General features: G+C 41.8%; 1 protein-coding gene across 7 annotated transcripts in view; it reads right to left on the reverse strand.

Annotated features, from left to right (window-relative positions):
- Positions 1 to 13,453, reverse strand: part of SSH2 (slingshot protein phosphatase 2) — a 314,778-nt gene that overhangs the window by 82,478 nt on the left and 218,847 nt on the right. The window contains exon 1 of one of the 7 annotated variants that reach the window (XM_033184410.1): positions 7,388 to 7,443. The exons of the other annotated variants lie outside the window; for them this stretch is intronic. Within the exon in view, the coding sequence (XP_033040301.1) occupies positions 7,388 to 7,428 (41 nt within the window). The 5' untranslated portion in view covers positions 7,429 to 7,443. Of the gene's footprint in view, positions 1 to 7,387; positions 7,444 to 13,453 lie in introns of those variants that run through there. 7 annotated transcript variants of the gene reach the window in all.

The following is a 13,453-nucleotide window of genomic DNA, read 5'->3' on the forward strand; positions in this document are numbered from 1 at the left end:
TTCAAAATAAAATTACTGGTCTAGTCACAGTGGTTCATGCCTGTAATCTCAGCACTTTGGGAGGCCAAGCCAAGAGGACTGGTTGAGGCTTGGAGTTCGAGACTAGACTAGGCAACACAGTGAGACTCCATCTCCAAAAAAATATTTTAAAAATTAGCTGGGGGTGGTATCACTTGCCTGTAGTCCTAGCTATTCAGGAGGGTGAGGTGCGAGGATTGCTTGAGCCTAGGAGTTCAAGATTATAGTGAGTTATGATGGTGCCATTGTACTCCAGCTGGGATGACAGAGCAAGACTCTGTCTCTTAAAAAAAAAAAAAAAAAAGCAAAGAAAACTAGTGGATACCCATATATAACCAGAAAATAAATCTAAATTATTTCATATCAATAAACTAAATAAGCCTTTCAAGTTATCCATCAAGTTTCTCACAGAATCTGAAAGGATAGAACTTAACTCATGAAGGCCAAGTTTTTTTTTTTTTTTTTTTTTTTTTTTTTTTTTTTTGAGACGGAGTCTTGCTCTGCCGCCCAGGCTGGAGTGCAGTGGCCGGCTCTCAGCTCACTGCAAGCTCCGCCTCCCGGGTTCACGCCATTCTCCTGTCTCAGCCTCCCGAGTAGCTGGGACTACAGGCGCCCGCCTCGTCGCCCGGCTAGTTTTTTTTTTTGTATTTTTTAGTAGAGATGGGGTTTCACCGTATTAGCCAGGATAGTCTCGATCTCCTGACCTCGTGATCCGCCCGTCTCGGCCTCCCAAAGTGCTGGGATTACAGGCTTGAGCCACCGCGCCCGGCCAGAGGGCCAAGTTTAGAAATACCTAATAGAGGATTCTAAATTGCTTTTGAGTATAGCACTGCTATTGAAGGTTAGCTAGCGGATTGTAAATGACATTGTCTACTCAATATTTCCACTTGGAAATCTTAATTGGCATGTTAAATTCACGTTGCCAAAACTAAATTCTTGAGTTCCCCCACCCTCAAGTCAATCTCTGGCCTCGTTCTCCAGCCTCATTCTCCCAGTTGTTTAGGCAAAACACCTAATAGTCATCCTTAGTGTCTTTCCTTCCTATAATATATATCTAATCCATTAGCAATTCCTGTGAGCTTTACTTTTTTTTTTTTTTGAGACGGAGTCTCACTCAGTCACCCAGGCTAGAGTGCAGTGGCGCGATCTCAGCTCACTGCAAGTTCCGCCTCCCGGGTTCACGCCATTCTCCTGCCTCAGCCTCCCGAGTATCTGGGACTACAGGCGCCCGCCACCACACCCGGCTAATTTTTTTATATTTTTAGTAGAGACAGGGTTTCACCGTGTTAGCCAGGATGGTCTCTATCTCCTGACCTCGTGATCCACCTGTCTCGGCCTCCCAAAGTGCTTACAGGCGTGAGCCACCGCGCCTGGCCAGCTTTACTTTCAAATATATCTTGAACTTGCCCACTTATTCCTATCACCACTATCACACTGGTCCATGGCACCATCATTCCTTACTTGGACCACTATTTAAAAAGTTTTTCTTAAAAAAGCCTTTTATTACAGAAAATATCAAACATACACAAAAGTAGAGGGAATACTATAATAAGGCCCCGTGTTCCCATCACATTCAAGCTTTAATTTGTGGCAAATTTTGTTTCTTCTACATCCTCACCCATTTACCTTGCCCCTGAAGTGAAACAAACCCCAGGCACTGTATCAAAAAAAAAAAGAAAAAAAAAAAAAAAAAACTTCTTAACAGGTCTATCTGCAACCACTTCTGCCCTCCATCATCTACTCACCAAACAACAACCAGAGTGACTTAAAAATCATATAGATCATACAGTGTCACTTCCCTGCTTAAAACCCTCCAAAGGCTTCCTTTTGTACTTATAAATAAAAAAGCCAGTCTTTAGCTTGGTCTTCAAGGCCCTGTAACATACTACAGGACTACTCCTAGATCTTACAATATCTCCCCTTTTGTTTACCATGATCTGTGATTCTTCTTTCTGTTTCTTCGATGTTTCAGGGCCTTTGTGCTCTCTGTTCTCTACTTGGAATACTTTTGTCATGGCCTGTTACTATGTAAGTCTCAGCTCCAATATCACTGCTCCTTCCCCCAATTCCAATCATACTTTATCCTGTTGTTCTGTTTTGTTTCCTTCAGAATATTTATCATAAACTAAAATTATATTTATTCACATGCATACTTGTGGTTACCTTCCTATAGTAGAATATAAGCTCCATGAGAGCAAGGACTTAATTTTGCGCATCACTGCAGCCGCAGCACTGGAAACAGTGTAAGGCACATATTAGCTGCTTGAACAACAGGTGATGGATGAATGAATCTATCCCAGGTTTTTTCCACACTGTATATCTGTCCTGTCACTGTAGCAGAAATTGTAATTTAGGACAAGTCTCACATGTAAAAATAATCATTATAGAACTCAATATATGTGGCAGATTAATGGACTTTAAAATGTTTGATGATAGATTAGCAAATGAAATTAAATCACCTCTATAATGTTATCAGACACTGATTCAATTTTATCCTTTAATAAAGTCCATGAAGCTAATAAAACCTTTGAGGTAACCTGCCAAATAGACTGAAACATGTCTTCTAAAAACAAAAGAATCCACAGATGTCACTTTAAAAATTTGCATGCTGGCTGGGGGTGGGGGTGCCTTGATTTTGTTTTGTTTTCATCTTTAAATAAAGCATTGCTCTCTTGTGGTCTGTTGCACAAGCCTTGTCTCTTGTTACATCCGTGGTGTTCACATGCCACCCTACTGTGGGTCACTCTGTTCCACTCACATTACGGGAACAACCTAAAACAAAATGTCTGAGTGACAGGATGAGTGGGCTACACCACAGACAGGAAATGAAATTCACACTTTTGCCAACACAGCAACTGCTGCTTTACTAAATGAAAATATTTTAAAAATAAAGATTACATATCCTACCTATTCACCAGGCAAAGTAACAGCTTTGGACACTGTGGGTTCCAGTAAACAAAGGAGTTCGCTACATCTACAAAAGAAGTGTGTATATTTGTTGAACAGTTTAAAACAACTGAACATACTTCAGTCATTCCTTTTGTAAGACAGGTAGTTTCTCTTTGACAAACACTATTTTAAGAACTTCCTGGTTTTTGGAGTTCAGTAATACTGTTTTTTTATAGATACATTTGTTGCTTATGCTTTAAAGCATATCTAAGTACATTCTTGCTTTAAAGCATATCTAAACGTGTTATTTAAAATGTATGTAGGGCTTTCTCAAAGTAAGGGTTAAGGAGCTAAACAAGGGCCGCTGGTTAGTTCAAAGCCACCTGGACTCCAAAAACTCCTGATTATAAAAGAAAGGCCAGGAATCAAACTCACATATAGTATAAATATCACTAATTCACACATAAGAGAAAAGAGGCTTTCCTATTTGAAACACAAATGTCAATTTTTCTGATAGAACAAAATGCACAAGGTAGGCCAACAGACTACTATTTGTTTTTTTTTTTTTTTTTTTTTTTGAGATGGAGTCTTGCTCTGTCGTCCAGGCTGGAGTGCAATGGTGAGATCTTGGCTCACTGCAACCTCTGCCTCCCGGGCTCAAACGATTATCATGCCTCAGCCTCTCAAGCAGCTGGGACTACGGGCATACGTCACCATACCTGGCTAATTTTTGTATTTTTAGTAGAGACGGGGTTTCACCATGTTGCCCAGGCTTGTCTGGAACTCCTGACCTTAAATGATCCGCCCACTTTGGCCTCCCAAAATGCTGGTATTACAGGTGTGATCCACAGCGCCCGGCCCGAGACTACTATTTAATACTATTATAATAGGTGCGATATAGGCTCCCAGAGACTCATGGCAGACAATCTGGATGGTATAATCAATCCTCTTTATTCTGTGGCCCCAGGTCATGACCCCTCAGTTATCAAAAAAGTGACATTCTGTTGGTCACAAGGGGACCAGAAATAAGTGTGTGGCTGATTACAAAAATCTCTTATCATAACGGAAAAAAATTCATAGCATGGAAGTGATAAAACAAAATTTATAACCACCACCAGAGTTTAGGGAGATAAAATTCCACTTGAAAATTAAATGCTTTATTTGCATATGAAGAAAATTATATGTAAATTTAATTGCATATACTTTTGTGTAAGGTAAAAGGTTGGTATATCTTGCCAGAATAATAAAAGATTTATTATGTAAATATGTCTTTCTGAAACAGTTGCTTAAAAATTCAATTGACATGGAGTTGTCAGTTGTCTAATTAAAAGTCTGTTCTTGCTGGGTGCAGTGGCTCACGCCTGTAATCCCAACACTTTGGGAGGCCGAGGTGGGCGGATCACCTGAGGTCAGGAGTTGGAGACCAGCCTGGCCAACACGGCAAAACCCCGTCTCTACTAAAAATACAAAAAAATTAGCCGGGCGTGGTGGCGGGTGCCTGTAATCCCAGCTGCTAGGGAGGCTGAGGCAAGAGAATTGCTGGTACCCGGAAGGCGGAGGTTGCAGTGAGCTGAGACTGTGCCATTGCACTCCAGTCTGGACGACGGAGTGGAACTCCGTTTCAAAAAAAAAAAATCTGTTCTTTAAAAAGGCAGGTGAAAACTTTTTCATGTTTCTGAATTGACTAGTTCTGTAGAGTCTAGCACAGAAACAGAACTGCAGTAAACTCTATGAAGTCATTTGTATGTGATTACAGATGCCTAAGTTAAATATAACCCCAAAGGACTTAAGAATCCCTACAGTAAGGAGTAAATGAGATAAAGAGAATACTATTTTCTTGATCTAAAGAGAATAATTAGCTGCTTGATACAAATATGACAGGATCACCTTTCTAATAGAGCACTCGTGACAGTGAAGTCCTCCAGAGTTTTTATAACTTAAAAACATCTGTGCTTCTCTTTGCCATAGACTGCTTGCTCAACAAGGGGAAAGACATCCCTGGTTAAGAAATATATATATATATATATATGTATATATATGTGTGTGTATATATGTATATATATGTGTGTGTATATGTATATACGTAAATATGTGTGTGTATGTATATATAAGGAGCTAATAATAGCTAACTCAACTAGATATCTCCTGTATGCTAGGTGCATTTTACATTACTTTATTTAACCTTCCTTTTTTTTTTTTTTGAGACGGAGTCTCGCTCTGTCGCCCAGTCTGGAGTGCAGTGGCCGGATCTCAGCTCACTGCAAGCTCCGCCTCCCGGGTTCACGCCATTCTCCTGCCTCAGCCTCCCGAGTAGCTGGGACTACAGGCGCCCGCCACCTCGCCCGGCTAGTTTTTTGTACTTTTTAGTAGAGACGGGGTTTCACCGTGTTAGCCAGGATGGTCTCGATCTCCTGACCTTGTGATCCGCCCGCCTCGGCCTCCCAAAGTGCTGGGATTACAGGCTTGAGCCACCGTGCCCGGCCTATTTAACCTTCCTAACAATTCTATGAAGTAGGTACTAGTAAGAGACTGAGGGCTCAGAGATCATAAATTACTTGCTTAAGATCATACAGCTAGTAAGCCTAGCAAGCCTCAGAGCAAGGATTCAAACCAAGATTTGACTTAAAAGCTTATGTTCTGAATCATTCTCTACCATGTTGTTTTTGCTTTATGATATAGTTTATGGTAGATGAAACACAATGTCTTCCATATACACCTTTTCAACAGAATGGAATTTAAAAGTAGAGTACAGGGGCTGAGTGTGGTGGCTCACGCCTGTAATCCCAGCACTTTGGGAGGCCAAGGAGCATGGATCACTTGAGGTCAGGAGTTCAGGACCAGCCTGGCCATCATGGTGAAACCCCATCTCTACTAAAAATACAAAAATTAGCCAGGTGTGTTGGCTCACACCTGTAATACCAGCATTTGGGAGGCCAAGGAGGATGGATCATTTGAGGCCAGGAGTTCAAGACTGGCCTGGCCATCATGGTGAAACTCCGTCTCTACTAAAAATATAAAAATTAGCCAGGTGTGGTGGCACACACTTATAATCCCAGCTACCTGGGAGGCTGCGGCAAGAGAACTGCTTGAACTCTGGAGGTGGAGTTTGCAGTGAGCTGAGATCATGCCACTGCACTCCAGCATGGGCAACAGAGTGAAACTCCATTTCCAAAAAAAAAAAAAAAAAAAAAAGTAGAGTACACGAGTGAGAGAAAACTACTGAAATCCATTCGGATTCCAACTCTTCTCATTTTCCCCAGCACTTTCCCAACAAGGCCATAAACAGAAAGACCATACTGAGTGGGATAAAGAACATGTCTGAGAGATGAATCCGGACAGTAGAGCAAGTTGTAATATCTTCTGGAAATGACGGTGGCATCTCAGTCTCAAAATATTGAGGAAAGAGTACTCAGCTTTAAAAATATTTGGGAAAGTGCTCTGTGACAATCCATTCTGATCAAAATCACTTCCTAAAAGTACAACATTTGTTAACTGGTAGTTTCTTCTTAAAAAGTGTGGAGGAAAAGGTCAACTAAGGGAAGAAAATATTTAACTGTTCTGAGGTTGAAATAATCTTTAGGAATGTGGCCAGGGTGATCATCCATGACCAGCAGGAAGGTCAATAAAGCAAAACAAAGCAACAACATACCTGGCCTAATTGCTGAACGTCAGTTGGATAGAAATTCCACTGTTGTACATGCACACATACAAGAAGAAATGGCTTATTTACTATGAGAAATCAAGTGGCAGAAAGTAGATATTATACTAAAATGAAGGAAACAGATTTTCATGTTTATAATGTTTGTAATGCCAAACTCTGGAGTTAGTTTGATAATTCTGCTTGAAGCCAAAATCAGCAGACAGATTATTGTGTAATATTGACTGCATGCAATATTATTGCACAAGGTGAGTGGTTGGTATTTACGTTAAATTCAAGTACCACACATAATCTGAACTCATACTTTCATCTTGAAGAATACTCATCTAGCAAAAACTTTCAAATACATTCCACTCTCCCAATATTTTTCCCCTCCTGATAAGCTTTCTCTGCTTAGTTAATTTTCAGATTCAAGGTGCTAGGACAGCTTCTGTCAACCCTACGAGGTGGAAAGGAATTCATGTTCTCACTTGGTGTGACCACACCACAGACAGGGAATTTCATAATAAAAAGTTTCAAATATCAGACCAGAGTTCAAGGAACTACACAGCTATCAATACTAATGGCTAATGAAAAAATCTGGCCAAACTCCTAAAACAGGAAGGAAAAAGTAATTATTCCTTGATGTATGCAACCTGGCTGCAAAAGTCAAAAGGACACCTCTAGGTAGTGAAGAAAATGTGATTCTGTAATCCTAAAGGAATTCAGAATACAACAGGAGAAAATCCAAACCCAAATATCGCACTGTTCTCTGTAAGTAGACATTCCCACCCTACCCCCGCAGCATGACCAAACACTGAATATTAGAATGCCCAGCCATACCTGGAACCCTCTCTCTGAGGGCATTGATTTCCCAGACACATGCCTCTGAATACAAGTGTCAGGATTATTTCTATCCTTATCACCAGACAGAGACTGGGCCACATGAGTAGACCAATTACTGGCCAAAGCAGAGAAGAGCTTAGGACTCTGGTTCTTACTCAGTAACAATAACCATCAGACTTAGTTCCAGCTAATCTTCCACTTAAACTCTGTTGCACAATGCCCAGCACAACTACACTAGGATGCAGCTATCTGTTTTTCTCCTTTCCTAAAATTGAAGGGGAGAAAAAGGATCTATTTGTTTAAGACTGAGAGACAAATTCCAATCTGGACAAAACTCCCTGGTCATTTCACTACCGATCATAAATCGAAGGCAAAAACAAAAACAAAAAAAACCAAAATTATTTGTTCCGCTCATTTTGAATGTTCATTTACTGATAAGATCTTCTAATTCCATTTTTGCTTTAACCATGTGCATCTTAGAAATGTCTGACAGAGACATAATTTAGGAACAATAATTTTACCACTGGTCATACAATTAACCTTCTAGTTTTTACAGATGGGGCACATCTGCTTTGACATTTGTTGTTTTTGGCTGTTCAGCAATAGATTTATCTTTTTCAATATCACCCTACTCTCCTTTTGGGGAATCCATTCAAATGTGGTTTTGGTGGCCTCCAACTCTGGAACTGCAAGGGGTTTTTGTAGGAAGCTGGAATGTGGCTTACATCTGGCCAGTGGGAAATTCTCCCCTTGGAATCTGAATCTCCCCTGGAAACTCTCCCCTGGGACCATACCCCATTATTCCTACTGCTTTGGATACATGGGGAGTGTCGATGTATGGGACAGTCTGCTCCTGCTCCCTGGTCTTCCCTGAATGATCCTAGCTCTTTCCTTTGAACCCCAAATATCTGAGACAGGTCTCAGTCAGTTTAGGAGGTTTATTTTGCCAAAGTTAAGAATGTATGTCCGTGACACAGCCTCAGGAGGTCCTGACGACATGTGCCCAGTGTGGTCGGGGCACAGCTTGGTTTTATACATTTTAGGGAGACACGAGACATCAATCGATATATGTAAAATGTACACTGGTTCCATCAAGAAAGGCGAGATAATTTGAAGTGGGGAGAGGACTTCCAGGTAATAGGAAGATACAAGACAAATGGTTGCATTCTTTTGGGTTTCTGATTAGCCTTTCCAAAGATGGCAATCAGGTTTGCATTTATCTCACTGAGCAGAGGAGGGATGACTTTGAGTTCTGTCTGTCCTTTGTCCACAATTCCTAGTGAGGGAGGTATGTAGCTTTTAAAAATCTTAGTAGCTATCTTTTTAGGAATAGAATGGGGGGCAGGTTTGCCCTAAGCACTTCCCAGCTTGACTTTTCCCTTTGGCTTGGTGATGATTTGGGTGATGATTTGGTGATGATTCTGAGATTTATTTTCCTTTCACATGCCTGTTCTCTAAGTTTGGTCCTCTAGTCTTCCATTAGGATGCCTGACATCTTTCTGACAAATATTTTACTTATGATAGTTAAAATTCATTTCTGGCCAGGCGGGGAGGCCCATGCCTGTAATCTCAGTACTTTGGGAGGCTGAGGTGGGCGGATCACTTGAGGTCAGGAGTTCGAGACCCATCTGGCCAACATGGTGAAACCCCCATCTCTATTAAAAATACAAAAAATAGAAGGGCGTGGTGGCATGTGCCTGTAATCCCAGCTACTCGGGAGGCTGAGGCAGGAGAATCGCTTGAATCCGGGAGGCGGAGTTTGCAGTGAGCCGAGATCACATCACTGCACTCCAGCCTGGGTGACAGAGTAAGACTGTCTCCAAAACAAAACAAAACAAAACATTTCTGAGCTTGTGACAGAGAATCTAACATATCAACTGAAGCCCAGAGAATTTACTGATTTACCCTAAAATCACATAGCTAGTTAGCAGTAGGGCCAGGCTTAAGCCCCCATGTCATCTGACACTCTGGGCAGCACTTTAGCCCTTTATTCTGTTAGATGTCATTACAACAGGACATATTGCTAAATAATAGCTTAAACAACTAGCAGTTAAAAACACTGCTGGTTGAGGCTGGGCGTGGTGGCTCACGCCTGTAATCCCAGCACTTTGGGAGGCTAAGGCGGGTGGATCACGACATCAGGAGTTCAAGACCATCCTGGCTAAAACAGCGAAACCCTGTCTCTACTAAAAATAGAAAAAATTAGCCGGGTGTGGTGGCATGCGCCTGTAATCCCAGCTACTCGGGAGGCTGAGGCAGGAGAATCACTTGAACCCGGGAGGCAGAGGCTGCAGTGAGCCAAGATCGCGCCACTGCACTCCAGCCTGGGCGACAGAGCGAGACGCCATCTGAGACAAACAAATAAACAAACAAACAAAAACCAAAAAACAACACCACCACTGGTCAGTTCATCTGAAGAGAATAAAGGCAGGATTCCACTTCAAAGCTTGCTATGATGCTTGTTCTATTTTTCTTTTTCTTTCTTTTCTTTTTTTTTTTTTCTTTTCGCTTTTGGTTTAAATTTTAAAGTACTACCAAATCATGGAAGATCAGAGCTCAAGGGCCTTTAGGAGTCTAAGGCAGGGCTCTAAATGGAAGTAGTTGGGCCTAATTCACCATAAGTCTTGTAAGACCAAGCACAGATCTAAAATAATTTTGACTTCTGAATACCTTTGAAAAGAACACACCCTATCCCATTCCTCCAGGTAGCTACCATTCTTGGATTTACACCAGGCAGCCTTGCTACAAAACACTTCTGAGTTTGGGCTAAGACCCAAAAGACCAGACTTTATCATGACACCATTGCTGTCTTCTTGTCTTCCTCTTTGTGCAGCCACCTTAGCAAGGTTTGGCCTCAGTCTTGCCTCCAGTCGCCATCCAAAAATAACCACCACCTCCCTCACCCCCAAACAAAAACAGAAAACAAAAACCTAGGTGCCCAGGAAAGGAACTGGTCTCAAGCAACTTCCCAACACACAACCGACCCTAGTTCTCCTGGTGACTGACAGCGGTGGAGAGTTTTGTTTTTGAGAAGGTCCTCCTCCAAAGAGAGGAGAAACTGCCTCAGCTCAAAGGAACCCCTTTCCCTTACAGACCGAATCAACAAAGCTTCTTGGTCCTGCAGCCCTAAACTCTAGATTTAAATACTATTTCAAAACGGAAAAATTTAAAAGTTGTCTGGACCCAAAAGTAAATGACCTGAAAAGTTCTTTCTCAGTATTTAAAATGCTGGATGTCTTGGTTACTAAGAGACATGACCAACACGTCTTTTTGTTTTGTTTTGTTTACAAACAAAATAAACAAAATAAAACAAACTAAAAGGAGATTAACTTAGAAAAACTGTTCAGCATTTGAAAAATAATTTCATTTGCATGATTCAACAAATGCCTTCCCAGGTATTTAAAAACATACCTGCAGAAGAAACGCAAATTAGGCTTTCAAGCATTTGGCCTAAGTGTCAAACCCTGTTTTCAGACCATTCTCTTTCACCCTTGGCAATGTGTCTTTGAGGCTAAGGTCATCTTCTGTTCTTTGTTGCTGTTGCCTTCTGATATCGTTGTCACTCTTTTTTTTAACCCCTTATCTTGTCCAATCTTCTTTCCCCAATTCCTACTATAATCTTAAGATATTTCAGTGTTCATACAGATGAACATCTAACAACTTTGTCTCAAAATTTCCCATCCTCTTGGTCTTTAAAGACCTTCACTCCTTTTAGACTTATAATTCACAGGGTCCCTCTGGAAGTCATGAGTTCTTGATGGACTTAATTTTAGAAATTAAACTCTCACTTTCTGATTACAACTCCCTCTCCTTGTAATTCCCATGTGTTCACTCCCTCTTCAAGCTGAAGGAGACTCCTAGACCCCTGATTCCTCAATTTTTCCTTTTTTTTTGTTTTTTGAGACAGAGGGTTGCTCTGTTGCCCAGCAACCGTGCAATCTCGGCTCACTGCAACCTTTGCCTCCTGGGCTCAAGCAATTCTCCTGCCTCAGCCTCCAGAGTAGCTGGGATTACAGGAACGCACCACTGCAGCCAGCTAATTTTTGTATTTTTAGTAGAGACGGGGTTTCACCATGTTGCCCAGGTTGGTCTTAAACTCCTGACCTCAGGTAATCAACCAGCCTTGGCCTCCCAAAGTGCTGGGATTACAGACGTAAGCCACCGCACCTGGTGATTCTTCAGTTTTTTCTAGGCTACCAACCTCCTTTTGGCTTTTTCTTCCCTAACCAACCTACCAACCTAGTCCCATGTCCTATTTCTTTTTTTTTTTTTTTTTTTGAGACGGAGTCTCGCTCTATCGCCCAGGCTGGAGTGCAGTGGTGCGATCTCGGCTCACTGCAAGCTCCACCTCTCGGGTTCACGCCATTCTCCTGCCTCAGCCTCCCAAGTAGCTGGGACTACAGGCACCAGCCACCAGGCCCAGATAATTTTTTGTATTTTTTGTAGAGACCCAGGGTTTCACTGTGTTAGCCAGGATGGTCTCGATCTCCTGACCTCGTGATCTGCCCGCCTCGGCCTCCCAAAGTGCTGCGATTACAGGAGTGAGCCACCACGCCCGGCCTCCATGTCCTATTTCTCAACTGGTTTCCCTACAGCCTATTCTCTTTGCTCCTGATTTCCCTTCATAATACTACAGCTTAAAATGATATGGCTATTTGATGTGTTATTTATTATTATTATCTGAGCATTAACTCTGTTGTTTAGCACATTACCTGACACTAAATAAATGTTTAGTAATTATAGTAATTCTACATTGGAATCAATGAAAGAAAAGCAGCTGAATACTTAAGGAGATAAACCATGCCTCTAGATGCCACAGCACATTCACGGTCTCAGTGCAAGGATATCAGAGATGACAGCAACGACACTGACTTGACTCAGCGGGGCACTTAAGTGTCCACCTCTGGACAGCTCCCTCTCCTATTCTTTTCCACTGTTATTTCAAACCCTCTCTACTCTCCCAAAGTCCCATTGCAACTCCTATTTCCTTCAACTTTCCACAGTTAACTTGACCTTCTACACTACCAAGAAAATGGAGGCTAGCTAGTGTGATTTCTCTCAATTACTTTCTCTCACCTGCAGACTTATCTCCTTTCTCCAATCTGAGAGAATGATGCATTCAGCTGTCACATGTGTCTTTGGTCCCATTCCCTCAACTCCTAATTTTCTCTCTCTAGTGACTACTTCTCCTCAGCTTGTAAACATGCTCAAGTCTGGTCTCTCATACCCTTAAAAGAAAACAACCTCCACGCCCCCAAACCTTAACTTGATCCTGTGTTCTAAGTTCTTATTTATTTATTTATTTATTTATTACAGTCCAGAGGTCTTTTATTTATTTATTTTGTTAACACCTATTATGCCATGACTTCACAGGGAATGGGTTCCAGCAGCTCAGGCTCCTTCCCATTGGTTCTCACAAAGTGTGCTTCTCTGGGTGGAGCAGGCTTCAGTTGAACCAAGGTACCTTTCTCTTTGGCTTCTCTCTTTTTTCTGATCATTTTCCTTCACGTGTTTCAGGAAGCTATCTTGGCTCTTAGAGTGCTTAATGTGCTCAATGCACACATTAATTCTCTTGGCAAGAATCTTGCCCTTAACTTGTTTGTCTACAACAATGCCAACAGCATGCCAGGTCACACTGTAGACTCTCCAGTTTAGCCATGGTAACACTTGTGGGGCGTTCCTTTTTGAACAGTACCCATTCCCTTGATGTCTACATTATCACCTTTCTTATAGATTCACATATACATGGCCAAAGGAACAACTCCATGTTTTCTAAAAGGCCTAGAGAACATATATCAGGTGCCTCTCCTCTTTCCCTTTGTGTTCGTCATTTTGGTGAATTACTGGAGGATGGCAGTTCCGGCTGAAAGTCTAAGTTCTTTTTATTAAGAAGGAAGTCTATACTTGCTGTCCCCATCTTCTTCCCTTGCCAGTCAATTTTTCTACCCACTGGCATCTTGCTTCTGTCTCACCACTCCTCTGAAACTCCTCCCCCACTCCAAGTTTGCCAGTGATTTCCCCAGTGATAGATCCTAAGGACAAAGACCCCCAGTCTTTAGCTTA

The sequence above is a fragment of the Trachypithecus francoisi genome, unplaced genomic scaffold (genome assembly GCF_009764315.1).
Source record: "Trachypithecus francoisi isolate TF-2019V2 unplaced genomic scaffold, Tfra_2.0 Lachesis_group20, whole genome shotgun sequence".
Taxonomy (NCBI): Eukaryota; Metazoa; Chordata; class Mammalia; order Primates; family Cercopithecidae; genus Trachypithecus; species Trachypithecus francoisi.